At 57.4% G+C, this 18,848-nt stretch overlaps 1 protein-coding gene across 23 annotated transcripts in view; it reads left to right on the forward strand.

The window, feature by feature from the left end:
• Positions 1 to 18,848, forward strand: part of DYSF (dysferlin) — a 220,204-nt gene that overhangs the window by 100,778 nt on the left and 100,578 nt on the right. For 22 of the 23 annotated variants that reach the window (XM_061155676.1, XM_061155683.1, XM_061155688.1 and 19 more), the window contains 8 exons: positions 3,299 to 3,491; positions 5,767 to 5,922; positions 9,186 to 9,317; positions 9,402 to 9,568; positions 10,367 to 10,481; positions 10,757 to 10,862; positions 11,113 to 11,255; positions 12,960 to 13,133. In XM_061155676.1, coding sequence (XP_061011659.1) covers positions 3,299 to 3,491; positions 5,767 to 5,922; positions 9,186 to 9,317; positions 9,402 to 9,568; positions 10,367 to 10,481; positions 10,757 to 10,862; positions 11,113 to 11,255; positions 12,960 to 13,133 — 1,186 coding nt within the window. The remainder of the gene's footprint in view (positions 1 to 3,298; positions 3,492 to 5,766; positions 5,923 to 9,185; positions 9,318 to 9,401; positions 9,569 to 10,366; positions 10,482 to 10,756; positions 10,863 to 11,112; positions 11,256 to 12,959; positions 13,134 to 18,848) is intronic. The other variant, XM_061155691.1, reaches the window with a different exon arrangement.

The raw sequence follows: 18,848 nt of genomic DNA on the forward strand, positions 1-18,848 counted from the left end.
ACACTCACTCTGGCTGCAGTGAGAGTGGTGGGCTGGGGGTGGTGGTGAGGGGTGACTGATGAAGGCATCACCCAAGGCAGGGACTCAGGGACGTGGTGAGGGAAGTAGGGGGCAGTGTGGACTGTTCAGGGGGCATTGTGGTGAATAACAGCCTCACGGGGACCACTTTCTGTGCCAGGTGTGGTTCTGAGACTTTCACCTCAGTATTAACTGATCATAAGAATCTTATGAGGTGGGAAGTAGAGGGATCCACATTTTACAGATGAGGAAACAGGCTCAGAGAGGTTAATCGCCCAGATTCACGCCCTAGTAAGTGGTTGCTGCTCTGTACTGGACAGGCTTTGATGGTGGATTGAGTGTGGGGGCCCAGGGAAGGTCCAGAATGGTCCCTTGGCTCTGGCCAGAGCAGGAGGGTGGCGAGCAGGGCCATTTCTGGAGGGGGACATCGGGAGAAGAGCAGATTTGGCAGAGGGAGAGGCACTCAGGGCTGGCAGTGCTGGGTAGCAGTTGCCTGAGGGCGTCTGTGGTCAGGAGCTCGGAGGTCAGTGTGAAGCTGGAGGCGGTGCCGTCAGCAGGGGGAGCTGCAGAGTGGCTGGCTGTGCCCGCTGCCCGACCTGACAGCTCGGGTGCGGGGGGCGGGCCAGGGCTGTGGGTTCACCATGGTCTGCTCATGACTCAGGTGCGGTGTGGACCTTGGCCGGTCCGAGGGGCCTGACACATCCGAGACTGGTGGGTCCCAGGTCCCCGGGCCACCGCACCACTCTCCCAGTGCGCTGTTCTTGGCGTACTCGGCTCACAATGCCTCTGGCAAAGCCTGGTCTCTGGGAATCACTTTCCTGGGGATAGATGGTGGCTGGGGGCCTCCCGAAGAGCCCTGGTGTTAAGTCAAGGGCTTGTGAGGAGAGTCCTATCCCCTCGGGAGGGCATGCATGCCTCTCTGTGGAAGATTGGTTCCCTCAGCACCATCTGAGCCACCAATAGCCCTGGGGCCATGGCAGGAGAGCTCCCCTCCCCCACCCGGCTCTGTGTTACGCATCACTGCAGCCGATAGCAGGGCACCTGGGTGCGGATTACATGAGCCAGCTTACCATAGGTGACTGCCAGCTGCTCACCCATTCCTCCAGCCAGCCCTGCCCATAGCTCCACCATCAAGTGTCCTTCACATTCTGCTTCTTCAGCCAGAAGTCCCTTCCTGCTCTGCTTGGCCTGACCCACTTCTGCTGACTCTGCCAGTGCAGCTTGAGTCCTCTTCCTCCAGGAAGTACTCCAGACTCTGAGACAGCTCGGGGCAGGGGGGTGATCTAGCTTGTCTGTTCCAGGGCCTTCCTGAGGGCAGAGCTGGGTCTCATCCCTGGACCCAGCCTCTGGTCAGGACCAACAGAGCTATTCCTCATGAGGAGTGAAATGAATGACCCAGTGGCCGGTGTATCTTTCAGGCTGGACACTCTCCCCTCCCAGGCAGCATCCCTAATAAAGGCATCCGCTCCCCGCGGGGGCAGACGGCCACCTCGTGGACAGCCCAGCTCTGCTCCTAGCCTGTGCGGGACCCTGCCCTGGGCTGGCCTGTCGTTTCCAAATCATCCAGCGTTGGTAGAGCGACTGCCCCTCCTTGGGGCTGGGGCCCTGTCATCCAGCCTCCATTTCCAGGCCTCCCTTTTTTCTGGGCCTTCCTTGGGCTTTACGGGGTGGGAAAGGGCTGAGGCACCTTGCTTGTGGCAGTTATGGGTCTTGACTGTTTCTTGGGGAGCCTTGGCTGGGCTGGTGGCTCCATGAAAATCTCCCTTTGGTAGTCTGCGTGGCAGTCCCTCTCAGTTCCCGACCCAGGCTGGGAGCATAAATCAGCCTGGCTGGCTCGCCTCTCCATATCCCACTCCAGACCCGCCTGCCCCCGCCCTCAGGCCCACTCAGGCCCCCTTCCCAGCAGGCCCAGCCCAGGAGTCCGGCCCGGGCCCCCCTTCACCCTCCGAACATGCCCCTCCGCCGCGCTCCAGCGAGCTGGGGATGAAGGCAGCCCCTCTCCTGGCCTGGGGCAGCCCCATCCGAGGCACCCTCGGGGCAGTAAATATTATATTACCACAGGGTGTGCAGTACGTGACCTGAGACAGGCCCCAGGGCTTAAGTTTCCTGAGATGGAGTTTGCGTACTGCTCCCCCCACCCTAAAAATTCAATTAAAAAAAATAACAGGAAAAATGTAGTGCGCCGAGGGCCTGCCAGAGTGGTGTATCTGGCGGCGGCGGTGCCGCTGCGCTCGGCGGTAATTGGTTCTGCATAGCTCGGGGAAATTGGCAGAAAAATAAATCAGCCGGGAGCCGGGAGTCGAGACACCGCGGGGAGGGAACGTGAGGTGGGGGGTGGCTGCGAGTGGTGGGAGCAGATCTGGTGAGCGAGCGGGCTTGACTGATGTCCTGTTTGCGAGTCAAGGGCTTAGCGGGGGTGGGGTGGCCCGGATCCTGGAGCAGAGGTAATCTGGAGGAGTCCTGCCCGGTGAGAAGAACACGGAGGCCGTCACCCACCCCTTCCGTCCTCTGTGACCCCTGTGTGTGTCCTGCCTGACCCTGGGCCTTGGTGTGGCCCGGAGGAGCCAGCAAAGGGGCGCCTAGGCCGGGAGTCCAGCCTTTGGATGGGGGTGGTCAGAGTTCTACGCCTCCAAATAGGGTTGAGCTTAAACCCAACCCCCCTACTGGAGGCTTGGGGCTGTGTTTCTGGGACTGCGTGTACCCCCACCTCCTCTCCAAAGGCTTCCCAAGGCAGAGGGTTCTGGGAGGGATGCTGTGGGGCCGCCCTGGGTCGACCCATCTGTGCTGCTGGCTGCTGGCCTCCCCACAGCGTCTGCAGTGGCTTGTCAGGGGTCCATAAATTTCCTTCTTGAAGAAAGTGTGCGTACACCAGAATGGATTCGTTTCAGCCAAAGGCAACTCAGTGCTCAGGCCTCTGCTCTAGGAGGGTACAGGGGGGCAGGAGGGACCCACCGGGCCTCTGGGGGCTTGCGGTCAGTTGGGCAGAGGGGATGCACAGGCGAAAGAGGTCACATAACTGGAGGCTGAGAGGGTAGGTTCCAGACAGGCAGCCTCAGAACAGAGGGCTACTTCAGAGCAGGAGGCATGCTGGCCAGTGTGGTTGGGGCAGGCTTCCTGGAGGAGGTGGCTGGAGGAGGCACCCAGGGCAAGTGGAACAGCCAGCAGGAGGCTGAGGGTCTGAGGCCTGTACACACATGTATACACGCGTGTGTGTGTGCCCAGGCCCGGGTGAGTGCTGGGCTCTGGCTCATCAGGCAAATCCCGTCTCTGTCCGTCATAGCCAACCCCTGGGTGATGTCCAGGAGATGCCCTCTGCCACCCACCTGGACCAGTACCTGTACCAGCTGCGTACCCGCCACTTGAGCCAGATCACCGAGGCAGCCCAGGCCCTGAAGCTCGGCCACAGTGAGCTCCCCGCCGCCCTGGAGCAGGCTGAGGACTGGCTCCTGCGACTCCGTGCCCTGGCTGATGAGGTAGCTGACCCTGCCAGGTGCCTTCCTTCCTGCCTGGGATGTCAGTGCTGGGAGGGGCAGGGGGAATGTCTGGTCCAAACTGGCTCTATTGCTGGGTAGCCTTGGGCAGGTGACTTAATCTCTCTGAGCCTCCATGTCTGTGTTCATAGAAGGGATACCGGGTGTGGTGGGGCCCAGCCCAGAATCTGGCATGTAGTAGGTGCTTGATAAACGCCCTCAAAGAAAGAAAGTGAAGTCGCTCAGTCATGTCCGACTCTTTGCGACCCCATGGACTGTAGCCTACCATGCTCCTCCATCCATGGGATTTTCCAGGCAAGAGTACTAGAGTGGGTTGCCATTGCCTTCTCCAGAGCATCCTTCTGACCCAGGGATCGAACCTGGGTCTCCCACATTGTAGGCAGATGCTTTACCATCTGAGTCACCAGGGAAGTCCAAAATGCCCCCAAGTATGCTCAATAAATGTGCTTAATAAATGCTGCCAAGGGCTTCTCAGGTGCCTCAGTGGTAAAGAATCTGCCTCTAGTGCAGGAGTAGCAGGAGATATGGGTTTGGTCCCTGGGTCAGGAAGATCCCCTGGAGGAGGGCATGGCAACCCGCTCAAGTATTCTTGCCAGGAAAATCTCATGGACAAAGGAGCCTGGTGGACTTCAGGCCACAGGGTCACAGAAAGTCAGACATGACTGAAGTGACTTAGCACAAATGGTGCCAAAGTATGTCAGAGACAGAGCTGGGGCCAGAATCCGGGGCGCCTGGCTCTAGGTCCAGTGCCAGGGCCCCCTTCCCCAGGGACCCAGCCCCACCTCCCCACCAACCTGTCTGCCTCAAGCCTGCCTCTCACAGGACCCTGTGTCTCCTGCCCGCCCGGATGCCCCTGAGCCCCAGGCTTGAGGAGACTGCACCTGTAGTAACGTTGCGTACATACCCTGAACCCTCTGCCCCCAAGGGTCAGATGCCCCCACCAGGTCTCCAGGGAAACAGGCCGGCCACAGATTTGTCTAGAATGAGGAGAAAGGTCTGCCCATGTGTCATGGGTGGACACAGGTGCTGCCTGCCCTGCCAGAGCCATGTGGGACCCCCAGGGAGGGAGATGGTGAGGAATGATCTCTGCAGAAGGGGTGTGCAGAGAAGGCCAGGGCCTGAGTGGGGAGAAGAGGGCCCACGAGGTGGAAGGGGTGCTTCCGAGGGGAAGCGGCCTGAAGGGTCAGTGTTGTCTTTTCCCCAAGTGGGGCCTCTGGCATATGACTGGTTACCTGGGTACCACTGTGCTGCTCAAGCCCAGGATGACCCCTGGAAGTGGCTGTGGACCATCCCCTGGGGCGGGTCACAGACTGCCTTTCACATCTTGGCCCAGACTCTGGAACCCTCAGCGCAGACTGTGTCATGGTTGGGAGTGGTTAAGGTGATCCCCCAAAGAGCTTGTCAGCACAGGGTCCAAGCCCCACCTGATCTCACATGTCTGGGGTGGGGTCTGAGCATCTGCGTTTCCGGCAAGTTTCCGGGTGGCGCTGCAGGACCACACTTGGTGTTGTGGTTAGGGACATAGATTTAGAATCAGAAAAGCCTGGCTCCTCACTTCTTTGAGCCTGAATTTCCTTACCTGGGCTACCTCCCGGCTGCAGGGGTGAAGTGACACGCAGGGAGGTGTGCCGGCCAGCAGCCCGTCCCACAGAGCACAGGCCTTGGGAGCAGACGGATTTAGCCCATTGACCACCTCTCCTGAGGGTGGCATCTGGGAGCAGTTCTCCCTAGAGGCGTGGAAGCACTCCAGGGCCCTCCATTTTCAGAGCCGTGTGTCAGTGGGCCCAGAAAAGGTCCAGATGCCCAAGTCTGTGCTGTTAGAGGGAGGAGGGCCCCAGTGTCCTCTGGGAAGGTGCTCACCTTCTGTGGATTCACCGGTGCTCTCAGGAGTGGAGAAGGGGGTGGATCTTAAGTGTAATGTCATCTCTAGGGTCAAGTCAGCATTTCTCTACCCCCCAGCGGAGGGGTCTAAGAACTTGGGGCTCCAGGCAGGAGTGTCTCTTCCCAGAAAATGTGAATGCAGATCAGTGAATGCCTGGTGGGCTACTCCTGTGAGCTGGGGGCCGTCTGGTGTCCTCTCCTTGAGGGCTCAGAGCTGCTGAAGATAGAGGTGCCCAGCCAGCCCTGGGGGGTCAGGGGACACCCGAGGGTAGGAGCTGGGAGGAGAGGCCTGCAGAGGCTGGCTCACCCATGATGGGCTGAGGGCATGGGCTGGGAGGTACCGTCATCCCTACCCTGACTGCCACCCTCTCTCCAGCCCCAGAACAGCCTGCCCGACATCGTCATCTGGATGCTGCAGGGCGACAAGCGGGTGGCATACCAGCGGGTACCTGCCCACGAGGTCCTCTTCTCCCGTCGGGGCGCCAGCTACTGTGGCAAGAACTGTGGAAAACTGCAGACGATATTTCTGAAAGTGGGTTGTTTTCCCTCAAGTCGTGGTCATACTCTCTTACCCCCAGGGTGGTCCACTTCCCTTCGGTTTCCTGTTCTCTGTCAGGCTCAGAATTTCGAGGCTCTGCTCTCTGAAGGGACTGAGGGCTTCCATAAAAAGACTTCCCTTCTCCCCTCCTCCCACAAAGTCCCTAGACCCCATGCACTTGGTCTGGAAAGCGAGTAGGTGAGAATCAGGGTGTGCTGGGAATGAATGGGGGGTTGACCCCGGAGGCTGTGCTCCTCTCCAGCCAGCTCCCTGGTGGGGGCGGCCTCAGCCCTCAGCCCCCATGGCCAACCTTTAGGAGTCCTGGCACAGACCTGCCTCCACCCTCCCGAGGGTTTGGCTCCAGGTAGAGTCACGCTCGGGTTCGAGTTCCTCCCCGTGTTAAGGCTGGTGTGTGGACACTGGCTGTGCCCGTGGCTCTGCTCATCGGAGACCTGGGACCAGGTAACCCTGTCCCTTCTGTCCTTCGGCCCCCACCTCCCCTGCTCTTTCTCCTCCCACCCATCCTTGCTCCCCCACCATCTTATCTCAGCCTTGGGAGTGGGTGACAGGGAAATGAACAGATGCCTGAAGATGCCTGCTTTCTTCTCGGGGTTCTTGTGGGGTTACATGAACCTTGGTCAGGGTGCTGTGGCCGGCTGGTCAGGACATAGTTCAGGGGTACCCCTCTCTGAGCTGTGGCTGCTGCAGCCCAGGGGAGGGTCCACGTGTGGAGAGCCATCACTGAGGCTGCTCTGCTTGAAGAGGAGGCCTGGGAAGTAAGCCTGCGCTCACCATATGGGGCTGACTCCAAATGGCTTCGCTGGCATCATAAGCTGCCTGGCCTTCAACTTTCTCTACCCTGTCTCTTCCCATCCACACCAGAGCCTCCTTCCATCTCACCTCTCCCAGGAAGTCACTGTGGACTAACCTTAGCCTCCAACCTCTGAGTGGCTATTGGCCTATCCATTCACACACTGGCCAGTTGTCCTTGCTGCCCTCTGAGGTGGGCAGAGGAGACAGCTTTCAAAAGCATGTGGACAGGTTGTAGGTTGGCTGAAATACTGTGTGGCCTTGGGTGGGTTGCCCAGTCTCTCTGAATGCTGTTTTCTTACCTATAGAATAAAGATCAGACTGCCCTGATTACAGTATTGAGGATGGAATTAGGTAGCACAAGTCAAGGGTCTTACTGGAACTAGGTGATCAATGAATACAATTTTTTTTCTCCTCTTCTCCCCTTTTCCTTCTGGGGAGGTCTTTTGCCCGCTGGGGAGAGGAGGCTCCACCAGCACCATGGCTCGAAGTCATCACAAAACCAGGGATGATCAGAAGTCTACATGCGGGTCATTGGTGCTTCAGAGGAGAGCCGACTTTGCCTAGAAAGAGGGCAGGGGTGTGAGACAGTGGGCTGCCCCTCCCACCTGGGACATTTTCCTCGTGAGATCCTAACCTCCTAGCATCCTGCTTTCCTCTCTCCCAAGCCAGCTCCTTGCCTGGTCAGGCAGATGGGAAAGGAAGTCCTAGAGCGGCCACATCTGAACAGGGTTAACCAGAGAGGGCTGTCAGGCTGCAGTGGAGGTGAGGCCGCAGGAGCGGGCCTGGTGGACGCCTGTGAACGGAATGAGCATCAGGCTCTGACCTCTTGGCCCTGCAGCCTCAGGGAAATGCAAACTGAAAAATTTTTCTGATCCCAAGCAAGAAAAAAAAAAAAAGATATAAGATTGTTTCTCGAAGTCTTCCCCACTGAGTTTATGAGCCCCGCCAGTAGCTCCTGAGCAAGCTCTACAAAAATGTTGGCAGCAAGCAGAGACCAAGAAAACATTGGTGTTTCTTAACTTAAACCAAAGTTGGAAAAAATGAGCACCAGCAGAGAGGGAGAGGAGCCCCAAACTAGACGTTTCTTTATTTGCTGTTGCTATTTTGGGTCCAGTAGGCTGGCCTTGTCTGGGGGAGGGCAGGGGAGAGACTGGGGGCGGATGGGGGAAGGCGGGGGTCAGGCATTCCTGCCATCTCCCTGGGGCTGGTGGTTTGGAGGGGAAAAGGCTACTAACCACCCCAGGGGAGAGGACACCGAAGCAAACAGCCATAGGGAGGTTTCCGAGGGGTGAAACTTGGGGTCAGGGGCTCCTCCAGGCTCCACTGAGGATGAACCAAGACAGAGAGGCTGGGTGAAGGGTGGGATTGCTGACGCCTTGGCATGACCACGCCTTTCTGGTCCTCTTACCTGGCCTGGGCTCCTGCTCCGGGGATCCAGGCCTCTTCTACTGGTTGGAGAACCCTTAGCTCAGCCTCCCTGTCCTCCTCTAAACCCACCAAAATGACTTTCTCATCTCATTCAGCTCCCTGTCCCAGCGGAGACACTCCTCCAAGCTCAGGCACATGAAGCCTGGATACTTAATGTGTTACTTCCTCTAAGGGACTGTGTGTTATTCTAAAAGTGAGGCACTTCTGTTCCTTAGGCCGTATCTGACCCTTGATTTCAATCAAATGGTGAAACAGTTGTGGAAAATAAATGTTTTATGTTGGGTTGTTGTGGTTATTCTGTTTTGGCAGAGCTTCAGAAAGTTTCAGGATAAAAAGCAGTTGAAGACCAGTGAATAGCGGTTAACATGCTGATAAGCACTTGAAAGGGTGGGGATATCAGATGATACACTAACATCCAGCCAAAAACCCCCGGAAAAAAAAAAAAAAAAAAAAAACCAAAAACTGAAAATGAAGAGAGAGGCTTTAACCTCTCCCCTTTTCGGACCTTTCTTTCTCTTATAGAGACATGTTCTAGAACTGCAATGTCCAATATGCTAGCCATATGTGGTTATTTAAATCTAAATGAAATAAAACTAAAAATTTAGTTTCTCAGTCACACCAGCTACATTTTAACTGCTCAGTTGCCACATGGAGCTAGTGCATTGAACCCTGCAAATGTAAAAAACCATTTCCACTGTAACAGAAAGTTCCACAGGACCATGCTATTCTAGGAGAGAACAGAAATGAGGATGTGGTGGGAGAGCAGAGACTGGGGTTCCTGGGCTCGACATGGCCCGTCTCTGCAGAGAGCTCCTGAGTGGGGAGAATGCAGTCTTCTCTTTTGATGAGAAGGAGTCTTGGTGTGGTTTCTCAGTCCATGAACTTCTGAGAAGTCCTCCAATAGGGCCCACACTGATGGGGTGTCAGGCTGGTATGCCCAGGCCTGGATGCCCTGCAAACTGAGACACCCTGACTCTGAAGGGGACTGTGGGTCTCTTTCCTTCTCTGGTACCCAGTATCCGATGGAAGGGGTGCCTGGAGCCCGGATGCCAGTGCAGATTCGGGTCAGGCTCTGGTTTGGACTCTCTGTGGATGAAAAGGAGTTCAACCAGTTCGCTGAGGGCAAGCTCTCCGTCTTCGCTGAAACCGTGAGTGCCTGACCGCCTGCCCACCCTACCCCCAGCCCCTGAGCTACTGCAGGCCTGCTGACTTCTCTGTTGCTCACTCTCCAGTATGAGAACCAGACCAAGCTGGCCCTGGTTGGCAACTGGGGCACAACGGGCCTCACGTACCCCAAGTTTTCTGACATCACGGGCAGGATCAAGCTACCCAAGGACAGCTTCCGCCCCTCGGCCGGCTGGGCCTGGGCTGGAGACTGGTTCGTGTGTCCAGAGAAGACGTGAGTCGTGGGTGGGGAGGGCTTGGAGACCCCCGTCTGCCCCAGCTGTTTCTCTGAAAGGGTCTCTGCCTACTCCCACTGCCCCTGCGCTGGTCAGAGTGACTCCCTTAAACTCTCCTGGGCTCACGAGGCAGCATTCTCTTCTCAAAGGGCTCTAATGATCAGAAAGTCCTTTCTGATTAAACCTAAACTGACATCCAGTAGACTTTGCGTCCATTGGTTAGAGTCTTTTGCTCCAAGATACCAGAGAAAGCCTTCTCTCTCCCCTGCATGTTAATCCCTCTCCCCTGCATGTTAATCCCTCTTCTGTCTCAGGACCCCTTTCCCGTCTCAGACCCCCTCTCCCTTAGTGCCTCTCAGGATAGCCTTATCCTTCTCCAACTGCGTTGCCATCTCCACCTCTTCCTCCTTTTTCCATTTCTGTTGATACTCAACAATTTTTTTTTTTTTTTACTCTTTAAAAATTGAAGAGTAACACCTATTGTAGTCACGTACTCAAATCTTAAGTATGTAGCTTGATAATATTTTACATTTCTATAACTATCTATCGAGCTTCAAACACCCACAGGGTTTTTGGAGTCTTCAGTCAGTTTCCCTGTTTCTTTCTTTATCTTGGTGGTGATGTTCTCTTCCGTCCCCTTGACTCGCTGTCCTTCCTGTCTCTTCCCCTCATCTCTCCTGTTGTTGGTTGGAAGTGAGGCTGACACAGACAGGTTGGCCCAGGCCCTGGAGTGCTCTGCTGGAGGGTGTGGGTGGGTGGGGGCACTGGCAGAGACTCTGACTCACCCCGGTCCGCAGACTGCTTCACGACACTGATGCTGGCCACCTGAGCTTCGTGGAGGAGGTATTTGAGAACCAGACCCGGCTCCCCGGAGGCCAGTGGATCTACATGAGCGACAATTACACGGACGTGGTAAGGGGGTGCTCTGGGGGCAAGGGGCTCTGCTTTGCCAGAGTCCTGGACATTTAGGCCCTGGAAGGACCTGGGACTGAGAGAAGCGTGTTCTCCCCTGCTCTCACACCCCAGCATCCATGCTCAGGCTTTCACAGGGCCAGTGAGAGGTCTGGCAAGGGTGGGACACTGACCCCAAGTCACACCTGGGGCTTTGAGGATGTGCAACGTCAGGCTGCATCCTCTCATCTCCACGTCCGTCTCTTCTCATGCTTGCCTGACCTATGTCACTATAGAACGGGGAGAAGGTGCTTCCCAAGGATGACATCGAGTGCCCGCTGGGCTGGAAGTGGGAAGATGAAGAGTGGTCCACGGACCTCAATCGGGCCGTTGATGAACAAGGTGGGCGGCGTGTGGAGCCCCGTGAGCACCCAGCAGTCTTGTGAGACATGTCGGTGGGGACAACTAAAGGCAGCACCCTTGGACTTGGGGTACTGGCCTTCACTGGGCTACTTCATCTGGGCAACCTCCTGGGGAGTCCTTACTTCACACTGCAAATCGGGAATTGGTAGCCACTTGAAAGTCTGTGAACGTCCTCCGAATGCTGAGTGGGAGATGGCCAGGCAGTGAGTGACGGGCGCCCCTCCCGCAGGCTGGGAGTACAGCATCACCATTCCGCCGGACCGGAAGCCGAGGCACTGGGTCCCTGCTGAGAAGATGTACTACACACATCGGCGGCGGCGCTGGGTCCGTCTGCGCAGGAGGGACCTCAGCCAGATGGAGGCGTTGAAGCGGGTAAGCCCGGGGGTGGAGGTGGGCCGAGGTGAGGCCCTGGGAAGGGGAGGCCAGCTGGGCACAGTGTACACCTCTGTGCACACACGCATGCAGGTGGCGTGTGCAAGACAATCACTCTAGATGCTCAGAGATCACACGTGTCACTCACACAGGTGCTCACGGACAGAAAGCACCCAAATGCCCACGACTGTGCACGGGGATGCGTTCAGCATCCCCTGGAAGGCGCGAAGGCGTGCCTTGAGTGTGTCTGTGGCTGCGTGTCCTTGGGGCAGAGTCTGAGATAGGAGCTTGGCTACCTGCAGTTTGTTGAGGCCATGTTCTCAGGGGTGCCGGGAGCAAGGCTGTGCTCCCAGGCAGAGATGGTTTTGACTTGAACTGTGGCTCGGAAAGGGGCTCAACCTGGAGCACGACAGAGCTCTCCTCGCCTGGAGGCAAGGGGCCTGGGGTTTGTACCACCTTAGCCATCAGTCACTGGCTGGGGTTGCTGGGGTGGGCTGGCTGCATACCCTCCCCAGGAAGCCTGTTCCCTCCAGCATGGCCAATTCTGCGGAGAAGCGGGCTGCTGGGGATGAGGGTGCTGCTGGTCGAAGAGCCTGGGTGGGCTCAGTCGGCATTTACCAGAGGGCATATTCACAGTGTGAGCGCCCCTGCCCACGGCCATGCCCAGATACCCCTGGGGTGCAGACAGGTGCAGAGTGAGCTCGTATGAGCACACAGGCCTGTATCTGCTCCCGGGGTCACACAGATGCTTGCGTTCCACACGGCCTCAGGGCCGGCCGCCCCAGAGCCCTCTTGGCCTGCGTCCTTCCTTTCCAGGCACACGTTGGAATTTTGGCTCAAGAACTAGGCCTCCTCTAGTCCAGGAATAGCCTTTGGCGTGACCCAAGTCCCTTCCTCTCTCTTTGGTCACAGAGAATCTAGAGAGGAAGGTCTCTGGGTCGCAGGAGAGGCCAGGCTTTTGGGCAGCTGGCTGGTCCTGGTGTCATGAACCAGACAAGCTCCACTCTGCCTGTGAGGGCACCCAGGGGACAGAGGCGAAGGCTTGCCAGGCGGTGTGCCTCACCCGCTCCCTCTCCACTAGCATAGCCAGCCTTGGGACTGGCACTGAACTCGTGGGCCTGAGGATCATCTCAGGTCACGAGATGGTGGGAAGGGGCTTCTGGGACTCCCTCCCAGATGGGAAAGGGCCCCCTTGGAGGAAGTTTGGGGGGTCTCTCCACACTGTTGTAGGTCTAGCCTTGTGGAGAAACAACCTATGACTGGGAAATGAGCTATTCATCTTGCCTCCGAATTGCAGACCTGTTTCCATTTTTGTAAGTCAGGATAGGAAGAAGAAAAAGGAAATTACAAGAAAACCTTGGATTCATGAAATCCACCTAGAATCCAAATAAACAAACAAACCAAAAGCCCAGTGTTTTCATCACTGCTCAGTCTACCTTCCTTTCTTGGCTCCTTGGGTCTCCCCACAGCCCAGGGAGCCTCTTCTCCTCCTGATTTCCTGACCTGGCACTCTTGTCACTGCAGAAACCACTCAGAACCCCATCCTCCAGGGGACCCTCCCAGGTTTTCCCACCTGCAGGGTGATGATGCGGGGTGTGCGTGTGGGGAGTCCTGGAGGGCAAGGAGGGCACAGCTGGAGCCCAACCTGGGACTCCCCGCCAACCTGCCAAGTGGCCTCTGAGTCTGCCCTGTTCTTCCATGCAGCATAGGCAGGCGGAGGCGGAGGGCGAGGGTTGGGAGTACGCCTCGCTCTTTGGCTGGAAGTTCCATCTGGAGTACCGCAAGACGGATGCCTTTCGCCGCCGCCGCTGGCGCCGCCGCATGGAGCCCCTGGAGAAGACAGGGCCTGCGGCTGTGTTTGCCCTTGAGGGGGCCCTGGTATGTGGCCATGCCTTTCTTGGGTTGATGGGGTGCAGCATGTTTTCCCAGGGCTGTTTAGGGCTGATGCAGGGGAGGTGCAGGGGGCCCCGGGATGGGACTGTGAATTCGGTCCTCTGGGGTTGCATGTGGGGACGTGGATACCACTCTGGGTATTCTCCTGAAACAGAATAGCTTGCTTCTTGGTAAGACCCACTACTACTTTGGCAATTGAGATGGGAGTCGGGAGAGGGCCCGAACTTCTGGTGCTCTGACCCGTGACTGAGGCCAAGGGACCTGGCTCCTCTGAAGAGGCTGGCCGGCCTGGGGATGGGCCTGGGAGGCTTTGGCCTGGCCCAGGGGAGTAGCCAGAGGGGTTCAGAGACCCTGAATGTCCTTGGGTGGACTTAGATCCTCCTGAGGCAGAGGCCAGCTTGTGGGCATCCCGGGAATCTGGGGAGAGAGGTGCCTTAGAGACCACTTCCCAGAGCTAGTGGAGTGAGGGTCAGGTCAAAGTTATCCAGGGTCTGGGTGATGTGTTCCACTAAAAAGACGTGCTCACACTTCCTAGACAGACCAAGTGGGGATGTCTGGGACCAGGGGATAGCCTGTCCCCCACTCTGCTGGTCTGGCCATTTCCAGAGTTGGGGGTGAGATGCCCAGGAGGAGATGTCATCTCTGAAATCCAGATAGGACAGCCTGCCCCCTGGATGGGGGAGAGGGCTTTGCGCTGTGACCCACGGGAGTAGGTCTCACCAGCTTTACTGGCTAATGGAATCTGAGTGTGTCTTCGTGAGCCCGCTGTGTGTGTATGCGAGTACATAGAAGTGTTTGGTCTGGGTGAGGAGCGGTGGGTCTTAGCCCTCAGCCAGGGAGTACAGTGGGGAGGGCCCCCCTGACCTGATGGGATGGCTACAGAGAAAGGAGTTGAAGCTGGCAGTGGCCCTGAGGGGGCCTGGGCAGGGCCTGGAAGCTCCATCACTCTCAGGACCTATTGGGGGGGCCAGGTCCAGGGGTGACAGTGTGGGAGATAGAACCCTCTTGGGGCCAGGTGATGTCAGAGGCTCTGGAGGGAGCCCCTCCCGGGTCTGGGGGCCAAGTGGTAGGGAGGCTGAAGGAGAGGGCAGAGCTCTGGGCTTTCTGGGCCCCTGAGCTGGTGCGCAGGCTGGGGCGGTGCCGGGGGGCGGGGGCTGGAGCAGCCACCCAGGCTGGAGCAGCCGCAGCCAGGCATCTCTTTGTCCTGTCAGAAGGGGCCTGGCTTGGGCCCAGGGCAGCGCAGCGGGGAGTGGGGGGTAGCTTGTGTGACTCCCACCAGGGGCAGGGAATAAAGACCTTGGCGGACCTCAGAGGCAGGGCCAGGCCTGAGGGTGCTGCCCCCAAGGGGCCAGGGCTTGTTTCCATCAGATAGAAATGCGACCGAAATGGGCTAAACAGAGGAAAAGAGCTTAGGGCTCAGATGGCTGGGAATCTGATTCACCACGAGGTGAATCAGGCCTCAGGCCTGGCGGGAGCTGGGGGCTCACACGGCGTCCCTGGGACTCTGCGTCTCTGACTCGCTCCGCGCTCTTGGCCCCATTCTCACACTGGCTCATTCCACGTGGTGGCAGAGATGATGCCCGTGACGGAGGCTGCCACCGTCTTTACAGCCAGCAGAGCCCAGCCGGCCTTCTCTCTGTCCTCGCAGCGGGAGACCCCGGAGGGGAGCGCGCGCTTTCTCAGGGAGGCCAGTGCCATCTTGGTGCGCAGCTGACCAGCTCTGCTGGGCTCTGTGCCCACACCGGTGCCTGAGCCTCAGGGTGAGGAACGGAATGTTCTGCTTGACTGTCTTGGGTCATGCCCCCCTTTTCTCTGTGGTCGACAGCCCCACCAGGTTGGGGAGAAGAGCATCTGAAAAGGAAACGAGGCCGAACGGTGCTGGGCGCAGCGTGCAGATGACCACGGCATGCTTGAATGAGCAGTGGGGAGCCAGTGTGGGCTGCTGAGTGGAGGAGGGGTGCTCTGGTCAGAGCTGGGTTTTAGGGCCCTCATCGGGTAGCCGTGGAGGACGGCTGGGGAAGGAGAGCCTTCCATCACGAGACCCGCCCCCCCAGGAGGCGTGGTTAGAGATCTGGGAGGGGGTGACCATCTGGAGTGGGAGCCAAGAGACTGGAATGGATGGAGGTGGAGTGGCAGGGCTTGGGGAGGCAGGGGTCAAACGGGTGTCAGAGGCTCCGCTGGATGGACGATAGGGCCACTCCCCTCGCCAGGCTGTGGGTGGGGTGGGCCTGGGGCTGCGATGAGTTCACGGTTGGCCCTGGCGGGTGTGACACACACGGTGAAGTGCTGGGTGAGGAAGATGGATCTGGCGGCTGCCTGCCAGGCGGCCCCAGGGCAGGGAGACCGGGGGCGTGGGGGGTGAGCGTCAGCCGCAAGGGGAGGGAGGGGGCTGGGAGGAGAGAGAAGCCAGGCCAGAGGTGGCCCGGAGACACGCGGAGGGAAGCGTGGACGGCTCTGGGGCTGGCAGGGATCAAGGGGAAGAAGGCGAGCGAGGCTGGGGGACCCACTGCCAAGCTTTCATGGCTCGGTGACTGGGAGAGTGAAGGCGGGCATTTCTCAGAACTGAGAAACCAATCTGTGTACTCTTTACGTGGGAGAAAATGTTGTGAGGGAGCCCTGAAATCAAATGTCAAGTCAAGTGGGAAGGTGACTGGTAGTGGTGCAGATGTAAGCCGCCTGTGACCTGTGGAAGAAACCAGGGCAGTGAAGCCTGGAGTCCTGGGGGAGCTTTGCTGATATAGGGAGCCAGAGGTGGACAGTGGCCCGAGTGGATGGATCCGTGAAGACTGGAGAACACAGTCTTTAGGTGTGACTGACATTTGGACACGGCCACAGGCCCACTGGGTAGGAACTGTCTAGATCATTCTACTTGAGCCAATGACCACCCTCATCAGCGTGAGAGCACACACGCACAGACGCACACACACACACACACACACACACGCTGTCCTTCCATGGTCATGTTAACATGCCTCCAGCCAGGACCAAGGACAGCCTGGGTTCCCATTCCTGAGTCTGCTGTCCTTCGCCCCGGGGAGAACTTAGATGCTCTAGCATCAGGGCAGACGGTTGGGTTTTCTGGACGTCAGGACCAATCTAATTGTTCTAGGTACTGGCCTTTGCCCACTGGTCACTGATGCCTGCTGATTTCCTTGGCAGGAGTGTGGAAGTAGGTGGGTGAGGCTTCTGAATGGCACCGGTTTGGTTTGAGTTCTCCTTCCTCTGCTTCCACTATGGATAGGTTACTTGTCTCTTTAGCGACTCTGTTACCTTACTTATGAAAATCACTACATCCGTGGGTCCCTGTAAGCAATGAAGACATAACCCATGTAATGAAGTGTTTCTCAGTTTTAATGAACTTAGGACCCATCTACGGTTCTTGTTAAAATGCACACTTTTGATCTGATGTCTGGGTAGATCTCAGGACCATCTTTGAGTAGCCAGGATGTCAGCTGCATAGAACATCCTGAACATGAGGGAGGCAGTGACATTGGCCCCCTACTTGAATGAATGCCCCTCTGGGGGAGGGGGGCCATCTCTTTCTGGCTGAAGGTGTGTGGTCAGCGTCCTAGAGAGGGAGGCAGGGAATGGTGACATGTCCTCTCTGCTCCTTTGTGGGAGAAGTTGATCTTTTCTTCTAGTGATCTGTCTGATGGACCTGGCTCTTGGGAAACCCCGGTCTGATTAGGAAGAGGGACATTCACATCTGAATGCAAATAAACCCAACAGAATCTGCATCTTTGAAGGGCAGACTGAGAGTCATTCCAGAGTGACAGCTTCAAATGAGGGGAACTTCTTGGAGGAGGCCCTGGGGAGGCAGAGCTTGGAGGAATCCAGGACTGTGGGTGGTGGCCAGGTGGCCTTGCTGGTAATCTGACATTTCTGGATGTCTGGGCCCAAGGGCCAGGCCTGTGGCGCCCCCTTGCCTCCTACCGCCTGTCCCCTGGCCCATGAGTCCACCAGCAGGCCGGGCCTCACTTGCCAGCTCCCCTCCTGAAGACGTCTCGCTGGAAGGCAGGCCCTGTCTGCTCATTAGCACGGGCAGCCTTTCCCTGAAACCTTCTGCCGGGGCCAAGCCTGGCTCCCTCTGCGGAGCGGGAGGCCCTGGCTCTGTCTGCTAATCGTCTGCTGTCTCCATCGCGAGCATTATTTTATTTTCGTATTATTCTTTTTCCAGCTAATATCCTGGCATTCCCAAAGACACCGGGTTTCATAATCTTCCTGGCGTTCCCGGGGAGCTGGGAAGCAGAGTACAAAGCTGCTATTATAGCGTGTTCCATCCAGCCTCCCTCTCCTCGCCCCACACCCCTCGCTGCCGCCGCCACCGCCACCGCCGGCTCCGACCCAGTCACCCCCTCCCGACGCCACCGGCCTCTCTGAGAACCCTGGTGACGGCTGCTGGGGATGAGCTCACAGAATCCGTCCTGTGGCCCTTGCCCTGGGCCTGCCCTCCTTGCGCGAGGATTTTTCCAGAGCCCTGTCTCTGTGCTCGGCCTGCAGAGTCTGGAAGGGTTTTCTGAGATGCCTGAGCCTGGGCAGGGAGAGGAGGAGATGCAGATTCGGCCAGTGTGCTCCTCACCCAGGAGATTTTTAGAGCTGGAAGGAACTTTCATGTTCGGAAGCACTCTCCATCTGGCTGCTTGACACTGGGTGCAGGGCTGTGAGTGTGCATGTGTGATCTGTGTGCACGTGTGTCTGACGTGTAAGCCCGCGTGTGATGTGTATGGATGTATATGGTGTGTGCAGTGTGTGTTTCTGTGTTGGGTAAGTTCTGGGGTGAGGCCTATGATTTTCTCCAGTTCTCAAGAAAATCTAGGATCTCAAAGAGAGTAAGGATTACTAAAATCTATTTTGCCTTGTGCCAAAGACCAGGTTGAGAGCTACATGTTCATTGTCTCATTTCATCCTCACAGTGACCCCAGAAGGCTGGATTTTATGACTATACCCATTTTATAGTTGGGGAGACAGAGGTTCCGGAACTACACTAATAGCCAGGTGTGGCTATTTAAATTTACATTTAAAGTGATTAAAATAAGACAGTTCAGCTCGCCAGTCACACTGGCCACATTTCAAGAACTCAGCTGCCACACCTGGCTAGTGGCTATCATTGGGCAGTATAGAACAATTTCGTCTTTATAGAAAGTTCTGTTGGATAGCGCGGCTCTAGAACTCTGAGCCCTAATGTGACCCCAGAAGAAACTGGGGCCTGAGAAGGCACTTGCCCTGCAGCATGGCATGGGTCAGTTCTAGAACCAAGGCCAGAACAGCAGGCACCCCAGGTTCATCTCCCCACTGCTGTTAGGGCATGAAGTCCTCCCCTCTGGGGGAGGGGTCCCAGAGGGCTTTCTGTGTGGCTGGAGCCCTGGGCAGGGTGTAGCCCCCTCCTCACCTTGTAGCCAGGCAGCGTGTCCTCCCTGGGGCAGTTGGCACCACTGACTCCAGCCATGAAGCCTGCAATTGGTTGGCAGGGCCCTGTCTCTATGGGTCCTGACATGAAGTGTGGAGGACCCATAGAGACAGGAATCCCCAGCCCCAGTCAGGGGCAGAGAAGGGCAGCTGGGGAGTTGGAAATGCTAGGAAGGGGATCAGGGAGAGGTTGGTGCCAGAGAGGAGTAATTTGGGGTTTGAACTGGCTAAAAAAGAGGTCAGATGTGGGTGGGGAGGGCAAGGCCCATGTCTGGACCTGGATGAAATCCGGCG

The sequence above is a fragment of the Dama dama genome, chromosome 11, assembly GCF_033118175.1.
Source record: "Dama dama isolate Ldn47 chromosome 11, ASM3311817v1, whole genome shotgun sequence".
NCBI lineage: Eukaryota > Metazoa > Chordata > Mammalia > Artiodactyla > Cervidae > Dama > Dama dama.